The sequence below is a fragment of the Balaenoptera acutorostrata genome, chromosome 17, assembly GCF_949987535.1.
Source record: "Balaenoptera acutorostrata chromosome 17, mBalAcu1.1, whole genome shotgun sequence".
Classification (NCBI taxonomy): Eukaryota; Metazoa; Chordata; class Mammalia; order Artiodactyla; family Balaenopteridae; genus Balaenoptera; species Balaenoptera acutorostrata.
Window position 1 is genome coordinate 70,391,873 of NC_080080.1, and position 15,657 is coordinate 70,407,529.

The following is a 15,657-nucleotide window of genomic DNA, read 5'->3' on the forward strand; positions in this document are numbered from 1 at the left end:
TTGAAATTATTTTAGATCAGCTGAAATTTGGTTGCAGTAATTAATGGTTTTTGAGAAGTGGGCCAGGTATCATCTTCACAAAAAGGTTTTAGAGCAGAATTTCTTTAAGTTCTTGACTATTATCGTTTGCCCTTCCATATGGTTATCATAATCAAATACATAATTATAGGAATGATTATGTTTTTAGTACTACTATTTTAGTACTACCAGTACATCCGCAACTTTGAGTCCAAGCTACGGATCATAAATTAGTTGAAATATTTTCTTAGCCCTACATGTAACGTTATAACTCTAATTCAGTCCTATAGTTAACTTCTACTTGCAGTGTTTAACTGAAAATTGAAGTAAAATTGTAAATTTTTTTCTTCAGTAATCCATTTTATAGTTAGTCATACCAAGGTTGAATATATGACCCAAAGTCCAGGTAGAGTTGAAGATGATGTGTGTCTAGAATACTGGTTGTGAGAAACTGGTTGAAATTGAAGAAAACAAGACACTGTCAAATATTATGAGCTAGAATATAATGAACTCCAAGGGAATGGTTACTCAGGAACTAGTTAAAGAGCAAGCCTAAGGCCCATTTCCCCTCCTTTCACTATATTTCAGGTATTTTATTGGAAAATGTTAAGCTCAAGACCTGAGAAATTTAGCAAGTGCTATTGACTGTGAAATTTGCTTTATATCTTCCAATGATTTTTAGTTTCGTTTTTGCAGTCAAGCCTACTGCTTGCAATTAAGATAACAATCTGAAATGCATCTATGATTCCCAGCCACACAGGTCCTTATTGCCATTATTTTTAAGAATCTAACTTTATTGGAAATTAGCAGACTTTTGCATATGGTCTCTTACCTCAGGGAAGATCACTTGCTAGCAACTCACTAATGACAGGTTTCTGAGAATTGTACTGACATCACATGTTAGCTACTAAGGGCAAAGTTTATAACAGTATTATTTTATGTAGTTACCTACTAATAACTGGCTGCTAGTGAACATTTCTCTAAAAAATTTAGACCTCACTACTAACCAACCTTTAATAATGAAATAAACTTACAACTTCTGTCTTTAATTAAGCTTTGGTCAATATAGTGACAATATCATAAAATGTTTATTTCAGAATATCAATACCATTTGGTCTTCATTTTTCAAACAGGAATTTTAATTGGCCCAGACATAAAATACTGCAGAGCAGATATTGAGATTCATGGTTCTCAAAACAAGGTTTCCATATTAAGATTTTCATAAAAGCCTTTGCAAAATCAGATTGAACTCCACTCATCTTAATATGAATTTAAAATCACCTCTTATAACAGTAGTAGTGAGATACATACTCTAAAGTAAGTTGGGGTAGATATATCCTACATTTCCAGGTTATCATGTAATTTAACAAAATTGCATAACCTCAAGGCTCTTCTCAATATAATTAATTTTTCAAACCAGAACTATTCACTTGAAAACATACCACAGTAGAATGTTTACTTAAGAAATAACAAAAGGGGCTATATCACCAATGTAAGATTTGTAGTTAATTGTAAGTTCTGCCATTCTTAATAATTCTTTGAGATGCTAAGTGTTTCAATTCATATTTAATGATACTTACATTGTGGGAATTTTAATGTTTGCTCCAAAATAGCAGAAATTGTAAAAATTGTGAATTATTGGAGAAAATGCCATTACTTGTATATCTGACATTTAACTTTTTAAATTATGGAGTCTACATGCTTTTGTAGTATAATATTAATACGATGATTATTCTCTTGTAAAAGAAAAGGAAAACTAGTAAAAAAAAAAGTTTTAGTTGACGTTATCTGCTTGTGAGTATCAATTACTTAGTATTTAAAAATTTTAAGGTATTGCATACTTTTCTTTAGAATGCACAAGTCCCTTCCTGAGCTTTTATGCCTGTGGTAGAGCAATAAAGGACTGAAAAGGTTGTCAGTATTTTCAGGTTTATTTGACTTTAAGAATTAGTGCCAAGAGCTGGAGAGTCTGCTTTTTAGAGGGAAATGTTATTAAGAATATGTAAAAATAAGTGTAATAGTGTAAATATTTAGAAAAAATTAAATAGCAAGTGCTTTAACTGCTCAATAAAATAGTATAGATGTTCTACCATCCCTAAAGCACTGGCTGTTATCCATTATTTTCTGATTTTGTGATTGCTGTATATATTACACTTGAGTAATAAATAATTGGTAATAGCGTATTCCATCTATATAGAGTTCTACAGCACACCTCACTGTACAGTATTTGAAGTTTTCTTTTATATCAGTAATAAAACTGTGAGTTAATACATAGTTTCCTGGAATTATACCTTATTATTATAATGCATGAAAATAAAGTTTATTTGAAAACTTCCTTCACTGGGATATCATATAGGGACAGTGATTTCTCCCCTTAGTGCAGATTTCAATGCAAATGAAATGGACCCAATTAGAAAAGAGTAAGCAACATTTCCTTAGACATATTACATAATAGGGTCATGTGATGCTTACTGAATACTTAAAGATATGTTCTAACAAAGAGAAAACTTGTTCCGTTCTTTTAAAAAAACTAGTTAGAGATAATGAGGAAATGAAAGGAAATATAGAAAATGGCACTAAATTACATTGGTACAGCTTAGCAATCAACACAACTGAAACATACTTTTAAGTTTCAATGTCCATTTTGTTCGAGCAGACTGTTTAAGTTAGTGGTCAGAGCATAGCTTCAGATATCAGACTTACAGATGAGTCCTGGGAGCTGCATACTATGTGACCTCTGTGCTTCAGTTTCCTCTCTGGGAGGATGATAATGACATCTACTGGGGTTTTTGTGAGGATAAAACCAGTTAACATATCAGATGGTTAGAACAATGCCTGACATATAGTAAACACTAAAATGTTTGCTATTATTGTTATTTATACATCAAAATAACTCAGTAGAGCTCAGTTGCCATTTAAGTAGGACAAATCATACATAGGGCATACGTTATTTAAATAGTTTATGTTAAAACTCGCTTTATTTGTGGTATATAATTAATGAGCTAAAAACAGATTGGTTATGTGTCCAAGTGTTTATGCAAGAGCTTTATGATCACGTGCAACATTGAAAATCTGGAGAACTGACAGTCTCTGCTCTGTGACTAACTTATTCTGTGACCTAAGGCAAGTCACGAGCCTTTCAAGACCTCCATTTCTACTATAAACTTGTTTTACAGTTGTTACCCTCTTGTTCTGCTGACCACGTCATTGTGGTCTCACTTGCTGAAGGCATGGTGCTGATGGGAAAAACGACATTGGTATGAGCCCCAAGATAACTAAACATAATTAGCTTTGCTTTGTGATTTGGCTACACTTGTCCCAAACTTGGACTTGAGGTCTTGTACATGCATGTCACTGGTCACATACTACATAGTTTGGAGCCCTCAAAAACTTAAGTGACTAAGACAAACATCCTACTTATGACAGTTCAGTATGGATTTTATTTTTATTGACTGGCTTTTTCAGACCACAGTAACTGCAATTCTGACTGCGTAGTTGTTTCTAATCATTAAAAATGTATATAGAAAAACTGAAGTAAGTCTTTAATTGATTTTCTAAACTGTATATGGTATACTGAGGTGAAAAACTTACGTGCTCTTCAAATTTGTACTCTTTCTTCTTTGGAACTAAACCTGCCTTTGGTTCATTTATCATACCACATAATTCTTTATCTAAAAACTGATAGTGTGAGAATCTGGGGGGATTATTCCTGTTTGTCAGTTATATGTATAGAAAGAAACATGTACATGTTGGTGGGAATGTAAATTGATACAGTCACTATGGAGAACAGTATGGAGGTTCCTTAAAAAACTAAAAATAGAACTACCATACGACCCAGAAATCCCACTACTGGGCATATACCCTGAGAAAACCATAATTCAAAAAGATACATGCACCCCAATGTTCATTGCAGCACTATTTACAATAGCCAGGACATGGAAGCAACCTAAATGCCCATCAACAGATGAATGGATAAAGATGTGGTACATATATTCAATGGAATATTACTCAGCCATAAAAAGGAACGAAATTGGATCACTTGTAGAGACATGGATGGACCTAAAGACTGTCATGCAGAGTGAAGTAAGTCAGAAAGAGAAAAATATCATATATTAACACATGTATGTGGAATCTAGAAAAATGGTACAGATGAACCGGTCTACAGGGCAGAAATAGAGACACAGATGCAGAGAACAAACGTATGGACACCCAGGAGGGAAAGCGGGGGGTGCTGGTGGTGGTGGGATGAATTGGGAGATTGAGATTGACATGTATACACTAGTATGTATAAAATGGATAACTAATTTTAAAAAAGCAAAAAAAAAAAGAAACGTGCAGTATGAGATCTACCTCATACTTATCTAGCTGATGGGATCAACATATTATACTTGAATCCTTCATTCATTTAAAACTTTTTATTAAGCACTGATCAAATGCCAAGCTTCTGTCCTAGGAACTGGGGAAACTGTTCTAAATGAGACAACTTCCACGTGGCTCTTAGAGTTTACATCGCAATAATGGAGACAAGCAATAAACACAAGCATAATAACTATCATTTAGTGACCCTTTCCGTATATCCGTGCAATAGGCAAAACACAACATGAAATAATTAGTTTAATCCTCAAAACAACTCTTTGTGGTTGAGTACCATAATTTTATTCATCTTTCAGGAAACAGGCTCAGGTAGGTAAGGTAGTTTACCCAAGGTCCTGAAGTTAATGACAGAGCTGGGATTTAAACCTAGATGTTTATGACTCCATACACTGTGCTCTTAACCTCAGTGCTACATTCGTAATTTAGCAAAGAAGTAAAATTTGGTGGTCACATACATCTTTTTTTTTTTTAATTGAAGCATAGCTGATTTACAATGTTGTGTTAGGTGTACAGCACAGTGATTCATATATATATATATATATATATATATATATATATTAGAAAGACATTTCTCACCTGCCTTTGTTATGCTTATATTTTTAGTGAAGGAGAGAGACATTTAAATAAGCAAGTGCAAATCTAGGGGGAATACTGAGTGGTGTGGGATGACACTACAGGAGGAACTACCCTGACCTGCTAGTGGTTAGAGAAAGCTTCCCCAGAGGTGATGTATTAGCTGAGACCTAAAGAATTAATAGGATGTTTAAAAATCAAATTGCAAGATTCAGCATTTCCCAAAATGTTTTATTTACTTAAGTCAGTCCACCAAGCAAAATTAAGTTGGATGCTTATGTTTGCCATACTTTAGACCCCATCCAGTTAAATGGATAAGGATGAAAAAGTTTGAGAAAGCTTGTGCAAATAAGGTTGATAAGGAAAGGGAAACAAATTATAACAGAGATTGAGATTCTAAATTCAGTGTATGAAACCACTTCAGAAACATGGGCTTATAGGTGTCTCTGCTACTGAATATGATTGGTGTAAATTAGATGCATAACAAAAATGTAAACAAAATAGTAAAGCAAGAATCAAATTAGAAGCTGGAAGCCCTCAATTTTTCTGACTTAACATTACCAGGATTATAGAAAGATGGTTCCATTTCTTCTTCTAGCTTCTCATGGCCCTGTCCCAGTATCTGTCACCTTCTTGGTTTCCATTAAGCAGTAGTACTCTCTAAGTGGCTAGTAACCAATGTATATCTTAAGTTGTGCTTACAATATTGCTTTTCAAGTTAAGATTATCATTTTATCTTTATTATAGCAAGTGATTTGGCTTTTTCTTTTATATAGTAAACTTAACAATGTTATTAAATTTATTTTTGGTACAGTCATTAGAAAACTTAAACCAAAATCTGAAAAAGAAGTAATCTGTAAACGTTCTCCTTGAAATTGGCCTTACTTGTTTTCCTTTTAAAAAGTTATTCTCGGGGCTTCCCTGGTGGCGCAGTGGTTGAGAATCTGCCTGCTAATGCAGGGGACACGAGTTTGAGCCCTGGTCTGGGAAGATCCCACATGCCACGGAGCAGCTGGGCCCGTGAGCCACAACTGCTGAGCCTGCGCGTCTGGAGCCTGTGCCCCGCAACGGGAGGGGCCGCGATAGTGAAAGGCCCGCGCACCGCGATGAAGTGCGGTCCCCGCACCGCGATGAAGAGTGGCCCCCGATTGCCGCAACTAGAGAAAGCCCTCGCACGAACCGAAGACCCAACACAGCCAAAAATAAATAAATAAATAAAGTAGCTATAAAAAAAAAACAATCGAATTCATGCTCTGCAATTCAGTTTAAAAAAAAAAAAGTTATTCTCAAGGCAATGCATGTACATGGTTAAAAAAAAAAAAAATTAGGGCTTCCCTGGTGGCGCAGTGGTTGAGAATCCGCCTGCCAATGCAGGGGACACGGGTTCGAGCCCTGGTCTGGGAGGATCCCACATGCCACGGAGCAACTAGGCCCGTGAGCCACAATTACTGAGCCTGCGCATCTGGAGCCTGTGCTCCGCAACAAGAGAGGCCACGATAGTGAGAGGCCCGCGCACCGCGATGAAGAGTGGCCCCCGCTTGCCACAACCAGAGAAAGCCCTCGCACAGAAACGAAGACCCAACACAGCCATAAATAAATAAATAAATAAATAAATAAATATTAAAAAAAAAAAAAAAAGGGAAGGTCATTCTAAAAAAAAAAAAAAAAAATTAAAAACTACAGAAAAACACCCAGCTCCCCCATCTCAGTTGCTAAATCAACCATTTCTCTTTTGGTGGCCACCTCTATAACTTAAGTAAGATGTTTACAGGTCTCATCTCTTTTTTAAAATTTTTAAAAAATAAATGTATTTATTTATTTATTTTTGGCTGCGTTGGGTCTTCATTGCTGCTCACAGGCTTTCTCTAGTTGCCATGAGCGGGGGCTACTCTTCGTCGCGGTGCGCAGGCTTCTCATTGCGGTGGCTTTTCTTGTTGCGGAGCATGGGTTCTAGGCACGCGGGCTTCAGTAGTTGTGGCACACAGGCTCAGTAGTTGTGGCGCACGGGCTTAGTTGCTGCACAGCATGTTGGGATCTTTCCGAACCAGGCCTCGAACCCGTGTCCCCTGCATTGGCAGGCAGATTCTTAACCACTGCGCCACCAGGGAAGCCCCTCATCTCTTGATTTATCAACTTTAGACAGTATTTGATTCCTCCATCATGAAGGCTGAGTCCCATTGCTCTTTTTAGGTTCTCTTTATAACTTTATATAATGTATTGAATACTTAAGTCTCTGTTTATTGAGCCATCAACTTTAGACATTACCTCTTAACTCTCCATTATATAAAATGAGGAAATTAACATTTCTATACTTTATCATGTGCCTTATCTTTCCATTCTACTTCCTTTTATTAGCTATACTATTACTTCTATGTTATCAAGGTTTATATATTCAAAATATGTTCTGTAGCCGTAATTGCTTTAAAGTATAGTTTGACTAAGCTAATAAACAGCTGAGGTGATCTCAAACGTCAAAATGAGAAGGGCTTTTTTTTTTTCTGAGACACCGACTAGAAGTTGGAGCTTTCCCAAGGCAGATATTGTAATTTAAACAGATTTATGTTTTAAAAGATCCCACAGGTGGCCAAGTGGAGGATATACTGGATTGGGACGAGAGATCAGTTAAAGACTTGCTGTAACCAGATAAGAGATGAAAGATGGGAGCTTGAACTGATCCACTGGCAGTGGGGATGGAGAGAAGAGGATAATGGAGAGTAAAAGAGTCAATCCAGACTCTCAGGTTCTGATGTGAGAGGCTAGATGGTGGTGCTACTAAATTGGAATTGGATGCAGGAGTAATTACATGTTGGTGGGTAGGAAGTGAATCCCATTTTTGGAAATGTTAAAGTTTGGGTGTTTAGTGCTTCCAGATGGAGAGAGATGGAGTTCAGGAGAGGGGTGGGTATTGGAAATAAAGATCTGTGAATCATAGGATATGACTGAAATCATAGGAGTGGATGAGATTGCCTGGGAAAAGAGTGTAAAGTGAGAAGAGAGCTAAAGATGCAATTTGGGGGAATGCCAACTTTTAAGGAGCAGGCAGAACAGAGACTAGTGAAGGAGTCTGAGGGATGGAAATCATGGAGGTGATGTCACAGAAAACAAGGGATGGAAGTTTCAAACAAAAGGGAGTAATGATGTCAAATGCTGTAGAAAGTTCAGGCAAAATTGATTTCTTTCTTCAAGTGTCCATTGGTTTTACAGCCACAATTTCAATGGCATGGTGGTGGTAAAGGTTAGATTGTGAAAGGACTGAAGACTAATTGGATAGTGAAGTCAAGACAACTTTTAAGAAGTTTGAGCCAAAAAAAAAAAAGTTTGACTGAAAGGGAAGAACAGAATACTGCAGATACAGGGTTAAGGGAAGGATGGATGGATTTTAGATAATTTTAGATAATATTTAGATCAATATTTTCAACCCTACTGGAGCCAATATCCCCTTTTTAAAACAATATAGTCTAGTCCCTATACTCTACTAAAATAAAATTCATAGATAACTTATAATTTTTAAAATACCAATTTAATGCTCTACCTATAATATGAGGAGAAACAGAAGAGATTTATAATAAAACCCCTCTCAAGCACAACTAATCCAACTGATACATACGTAGACTCACCATGAACTCAATAGCTACAAATACAGATATCAGTGGGCTGTACTAGCGACTTAAAATCTTGAGTGTCTTAATACCTTCAGTGGTGTGATTTTCTAAAATAGGGAAACAACTCTTGCTTAAGTCTGAATAAAATAAAATACAATCTTCCCCTGGTTTACATAGTAGTTGTGTTTCTGGAAATATTCAGTGTATTTTAAAACAGTGAAAAATCCCCCAATACTTGTGTACTTCTGTTTGTAAGTAAAAAGGAGTTGGTTCTAGGCTTAAATAATTATCACCAGGCTTTTCACTTACTGTCTGGTTGAACTTTGAATGGAACTCAACATAATTCTTCCTTGTGTAGGAGTCTCAGACACTGCAAGAGTCTTATGTTCCTAGGCCTGGCACTCTAAATGGCAGTAAGGACCTTCAATAACCAGAAGTTCCCCTAAAATTTCCCAAATTCACTGTTCCCTTTGGGACTGCCTGGATGTGCTAGACCAGAGGAGAAGAGGAGGCTGAAATAAAGACAAGATAGATTATTGTCCCTGATACAGTGGGAGGTGATAAAATTAAGAGTAGAGGTAGAAAATTTAGGATTTAAGAGGACAAGCACACACATTCATATTTTGGCAGATGTCATGTTTCCCATAGATCAGTGATAGCTCTGCCTTAAGGATTTTGTGATATGCTGGTAAATTCTCTCTCTTTTTCAATGCCCTGAGTACCCTCTCCCTTAACTTGGAGTTCCTAGCCTTTGTTTAAAGCCTTCAGCTAGTAGGCTCACTTGCTGTAAGTAAGGGCTAAATTTTGAACACTATGAAAGATTTCTTTTTTGAAGAGAAAGCACTATTTTTATTATGATAGGCCAAAAATGTTGAAAATTTCAGAGAAGATATATTAGTTTCCTATTCCTATTATTGTATTACTGCTGCTGTAACAAATTACCACAAATTTAGTGGCTTAAAACAATACAAAGGGGACTTTCCTGGTGGCGCAGTGGCTAAGAATCCGCCTGCCAATGTGGGGGACACGGGTTCGATCCCTGGTCCGGGAAGATCCCACGTCGTGGAGCAACTAAGCCCCTGGGCCACAACTACTGAGCCTGTGCTCTAGAGCCCGCGAGCCATAACTACTGAAGCCCGTGCGCCTAGAGCCCGTGCTCCGCGACAAGAGAAGCCACCGCAATGAGAAGCCCGCGCACCACAAGGAAGAGTAGCCCCCGCTCGCCGCAACTAGAGAAAGCCCGCGCAGCAACGAAGACCCAATGCAGCCAAAAATAAATACAATTAAAAAAAATACAAAGTTATTATTCTACGGTTCTGGATGTCAGAAGTGCAAACGGGATGTCCTTGAACTAAGGTCAAGGTGTCAGCAGGGCTGTGTTCCTTTCCGGAGGCTCTAGGGGAGAATCCGTTTCCTTGACTTTCTGGTTCCTAAAGGCTGCCTGCATTCCTTGGCTCATGACCCCTTCCTTCATTTTCAAAGCTAACAGCATAGCATCTTCAATCTCCTCAGACTCTTCTGCTTCCATCTCCCACTCTTAAGGACCCTTGTGATTACACCGGGTCCCCCTAGATATTCCAAACTCCCCTTGTCAAGATCCTTATTTAATCACATCTACAAAGTCCCTTTTACCATTAAGGTAATATATTCACAGGTTCTGGGGATTAGGACGTGGACATATTTGGGGGGCCATTATTCTATCTACCAGAAAACGGTAGAGCAAGGAACATTGGGTTGAAACTGGGACACTTTAAAACATTTTTTTTTTTAAATTTATTATTTATTTATTTATGTCTGTGTTGGTCTTCATTTCTGTGCGAGGGCTTTCTCTAGTTGTGGCAAGCGGGGGCCACTCTTCATCGCGGTGCGCGGGCCTCTCATTATCGCGGCCTCTCTTGTTGCAGAGCACAGGCTCCAGATGCGCAGGCTCAGCAATTGTGGCTCACGGGCCCAGTTGCTCTGCGGTATGTGGGATCTTCCCAGACCAGGGCTCGAACCCGTGTCCCCTGCATTGGCAGGCAGATTCTCAACCACTGCGCCACCAGGGAAGCCCCTAAAACATTTTTTTTTCTCTTACAGTATTTTTTTTTCTTGCAGTTCAACCACCCTTACTTTTGCCTTTAAAAGCCAAACTAAGAATTCTATAGCTGCTTATGTTAGTATGGTTTCTATTTATAATTTCCATCAAATTTAAAATAGCACCCTAAATGTACAGATTAGCAAAATATATTGGTGGTGGGGAGACAGGAGTTGGACCATACATTTATGTATTCAAAGTAGCATTCTAAACCTGATTTTGGTTTTCATATCAAATACATAATATACGGTTTCACTATTCTGCCAAAGCATATTTATTTAGCATTATCAATATTGGGACAAGTTTTATGCACCATATTTGTGCTATTTCCTTGTGCCCAATTTTCATTTATAATGTGGAGGAAAGTAATGGTACCTATCTCATAGGGTTGTTACAATTATAGAAGTTGGGATATTACCAAAGACTAATGCATGCAAAGCACCTAGAAGGGCCTAGTAGTGTAACAGCCATTTAATGGCATTGTCTTAATATTACACTATTTTTACTGGCTATATAATTGTTTTTTCCTGCTGATGAACCATTTAAACTAGCCTCAAAATGTGAATGCTTCCAAACTGGGGTTCTAATGGAATACACTACTATAAGCACTCAAGCACATCTTTTTTGCTTGTATTGAATTACATTCTAGATTTTTGTCAAAGGCTGTGCACACATTTACGGCTTTTGCTTGGTATTGCTTTCCAAAAGGATTATACCAGTTTCAATACTAACATCAAGGAATTATTCAAACTTTGTTGGCAGGATTTAGAAAAATTTTGCTACCTTAGTAGTCATAAAACGGTGTTTCAAATCTGGTTTAATTTGTACTTGTTGCATCCCTGTAAGCATAAATATTTACTTAATGCACTTATTTATATTTTTCCATTCATTCTACAGTTATATTTATTGAGCATCTGGGTGTATCACTATTCTAGGGACTGAGGATCTAACAATAAACAGAACAGACAAAAATCTACTTATGGGAATGGTTGATACAGCTCTATGAAAACTATAGTCTATTAGGTACTATATTAAACCAGCAAACGCTTTTCAGACTAAGTTAGCAAAACTTTGGAGTATTTGGCCTTTGCAGGAGGATAAGAAGCTGGTGCAGCCACGTGAAGGATGAGCATGGTGTACTTTCTGCTCATTTATTTAATAATAATGAGGCGATTTATTTAAAGATTTGGAGTAATAAAGTAAATAATTTAAAAACTCATTTTTAAATATAAAAAATGAGTTTTCAAAAATAAGACAGTTTTCAAAGAAATTTCCAGCACTTGTCCCCAACCCCTGTCTCCCCTTGGTTCCCCCCCCCCCCCCCCATACCTCTGTGGAAAGACTTGAGAAGCATTAACAGACTATTCAAAACTAACTCTTGAGGGCTGAGGAGTAAACGTGTGACAAAGTTCCTTGTGTTTTCAGCTTCTGGTGACTACAAATAAAGCCACTGTAAACATCTGTTTTCCAAAGTGGCTGTTTCATCTGCATTCCTACCGGCAGTGTATGAAAAGTTATACTTGCTCAGCATCTTCATCTTCACCAACACTTTTTACAGTCCCCCTCCCCCCATTCTAATAGCTGTGTAGTAGTACCTCATTGTGGTTTTACTTTGCATTTCTCTAATGATTAATGATGTGGAGCATCTTTTCATGCTACTTATCTTTTTCGGTGAAGTGTCTGCTCTAATCTTTTGCCCTTTTTATTGCTTCTTTTTTTTTCTCATTATTGAGTTTTGAGTTCTTTATATACTCTGAATTAAAATTCTTTATTAAATATATTTTGATTAAAACAACGCAAGTCACAGGTTATAATATATTTGAGTATGTGTATTCAAATGACTGTGAACCACTTTAATTCCACACTTTGTTTTTTTTGTAACTAATTTAAATGAATTTGCGATGTTATCTTTCTGAGGAATTATGTTTTTCTCTATCGCTAAAATGAGAGGGACTTAGTTTGCTGTCAAAATCTAAAACAACTCTCTTCAAGCTCTAAAAAGGTACTCCGTATACAACTGACTACAGCCTAAAATATAGTAGAAACTCTGCTTCCTGTTAGGATGTAAATAAGCGGAGTAATGTATGACCCAGGAGTAAAGAAAACACTGTTTTCAAACGACATTACTTTCTAAATTAGGGTTTTTTTGTTTTGTTTTTTTTAAAGTCAACTAGCAACACAGTACGGAATGATTTGAAAGAAAGGCTGTTTTACCTTCCCAGAACCCATACCTTGAGAAAAAGGAACTATAAAAAGGCAGGTGTTTTAAGTTTTGAAAGTAGTGCATGCAAGCTCCTCTTAATTCACATTTGCACCTGCATCTCTTATTTGCAAAAATTGATGCGTAAACTTTCAAAATAGCAAAATGTAAGTTTGTTACAATATTAACCTGTGGTTTCGTGCTCCATGCAGTAGAGCATGTTACCTTGCAAATTTGGATCCTTTACCGTTTCTAATACTTACTGTAGTTAATCTACTTTAATGCTACTTGAACTGAGCAGCTTGTAGTTATTAGACTTGAAACCTCTAGAGTAGTTTTAACTGCCAGAAGCTCCTCCAGTGCAGTTGCCCCGTCCTCCTGTCTCTCCTGCGAAGGAAGGTCACCTTCTACTGTTGACGACCGTACTCATTTATCTGGGCGAAACTCCCAGTCCGCTCCGGTCTTCCTGCATTCTTCTGGATCAGGGCTCCTTCACCGCGCAAAGCAGCTACTTCCCGTAGAGCCGGGGAGGAGATTAAGCACTTTGGAGACCAGCCGCCGACCCGGATTATTTCCCTTTTCCGTTCCAAGCACGTGTCCAGCTAAAAACTTTTTCACCTGTCACACTCCTGCTCAGTCTTGATATTCGGTTTCCTGCTACAGAGTCTTCGCTAGTTCATCAGCTACGATGTTTCGCAAAAATAGCTCGCATTTTTGCTTAAACAATAACGGCCGCGCAAATTTTATGGTTAGATTTGTCTCCAGTCCGAAGACCACGCCTCCTAACTAGTGAGGAGGGATGTACCCGAGGACTGAAGAGCTGAGGCCGAGAGAAGGCTGCGGGAACATGCCCTGGCGGGACAGCTCAACCCTCCGGGACACCGTCCGCGCACCCCGGGAAGTTTGGGCTCCAGCCGCCGCTTCCGGACACGCCTCTCCGCGAGCCTGGAACTCGCTTTCCCAGCAGGCCCCGCGCGGCCCTCGGCGTCCCGCCCCCTCGGGTGCGGCTCTCTGCGCGCTCCGGGTCCTGTCACTGCTGGACCCGCGAGCCTGGCCTGCGGCCCCACCCCCTGGCTCCCAGCTCCTTCCCCGACTCCCGCGGGTTCCAGTCCCGGCTTCCAGCTCCCCAGCCCCGCCCCCAGTCGCGCGCGCTCTCCCCGCCCCGCCCCCGTCCCCCCGCGTGCGGCCGCCACAGCCAATAAGATTCGGGGCCGCGTGCGCAGATTCAAACGGCGGCTCTTGAGGGAGGCTGGGCGCGAGATTCGGCGGTGCGGACAAAACCCTGCGGGAGGTTGTGAGCCCTGCAGGGCTGCTCGCTGCGGGGAGAGGGTGGGGGTCGGCGCCCGCGGCGGAGCCGCGCTGGGACAGCGGCGAAGAGACTGAGAGGTGGCGGGAGGGGCCGGCGGAGGGCGGGAGCGCGCCTCTTGACATGTTGGGGGCATCCCTGACCGGGCCGGGCCGGGGCTAGGAGCGGCGCTGCGGACCGGGGGCGGGTCGCGGTCCGCCCCTCCGTCCTTCTGTCCTGCCCAGCTTGGGACGTGCGTTCCGCACTCGGTCGCCGCGGAGAGGGACCTCGGAGAGGGAAGCGGAGGGAGGGTCGGGGAGAAGGAGCATTAGCCTGAGGCTGGAGGAGGCTGAACTGCGTCCCCGCCCAGCCCGCGCCTATGCGGTACTTGAAGGATGGCGAAGAGGTCGCGCAGGTGGGTGACATCCCTTTCGCCCAGGCCCGTCGGCACAGTGTCGGCTCAGATTCCCTTTCCTTTCCCGCTGCTTCCGCACCAGGCCCTCCCCAGCCGGGGCAGAGGTTTTCTTCCCGCTGCTCCACAGCCGCTTCGGCCCGCTGGCCACAGCGCAGCCGTGACGTGTGGAGTTGGGGACCAGTGTGTTTCAGACTCAGAAAGTGACTAACAGATGCCCAGGTTGCTCTTTTGAGTGACTCTCCCCACAGCGCACATCCAGACCCCCAAACGCTCACAGCCACTTCTTTGTGGGAGTTGGCAGGTAAGTCTGTGCGCTTTCAGGGAATACGCTCCGCAGATGAAAGTGGAAGTGTCCTGCCTGGACGACCTGAAAATGGTGTTCAGAGGGCCTCTTTTTCTCTGAATGACTGGGCCAGTTAAAAATAGGAACTTTGTGATAAACCTGGGTGGGGACCCCTCTGCCATCTTTGCTCCCTTGAAAGGTGTGGAAGTCCTCTGAAGAATAGCTGAGGAGAGAGGACGTTTTTTGATGTTTACTGTAATTACCATATTCATGTTCTCAGCTTTATGTATGTATTTTTAATATCTTCTACTGGGAAGATGCCACACTGTTACCACCAGTAGCTTGATCTTAAAATAAAACAATGTGTTTGAGTCACTTAGTATTTTGTGTGTCTGTTGGGCCCTGACTGTGCCTAAGTGTTGCACAGAGGTAGGGCATGTTTTTTTGGAAAACTTGCTAGGAAGAATTTACGCTTCTCATTTTTATTTGTCATTATAGTAGCTACTCCTAAATTGTGTGTAGGAATTACTTAGATGACAAAAAACTACGGTATCTTTTAGTTGTCAGTATTATTAAATAAACATGAAAAGATGTTTGACAGGATTTCCAAATGGTTTTATTTATCTAGATCCACAGCCTCAAAGTCTCAACTAGAGGTGTATTTCCCAAGTTGAAATTTAGTACTAGCTTCATTCAATGCAGATTTCTGTTAAAAATTGGCAATAAGTACACATAGTATTTGTTGCTCTTCATTTATTAAGCATCTGCTGCATGTAAGGTATCTTTTGCAGAAATCAGCATAGAATGTAATTAAGTCTTTGTTAGATTAT

General features: G+C 40.0%; 1 protein-coding gene across 6 annotated transcripts in view; it reads left to right on the forward strand.

Moving 5' to 3' along the window:
• The first annotated feature begins 14,317 nt into the window (after nucleotides 1–14,317).
• The window catches only part of MYBL1 (MYB proto-oncogene like 1), a 33,433-nt gene continuing 32,093 nt past the window's right edge, over nucleotides 14,318–15,657 (forward strand). For all 6 annotated transcript variants that reach the window (XM_057532368.1, XM_057532371.1, XM_057532370.1 and 3 more), the window contains exon 1: nucleotides 14,318–14,544. In XM_057532368.1, the coding sequence (XP_057388351.1) occupies nucleotides 14,525–14,544 (20 nt within the window). In that variant the 5' untranslated portion in view covers nucleotides 14,318–14,524. The remainder of the gene's footprint in view (nucleotides 14,545–15,657) is intronic.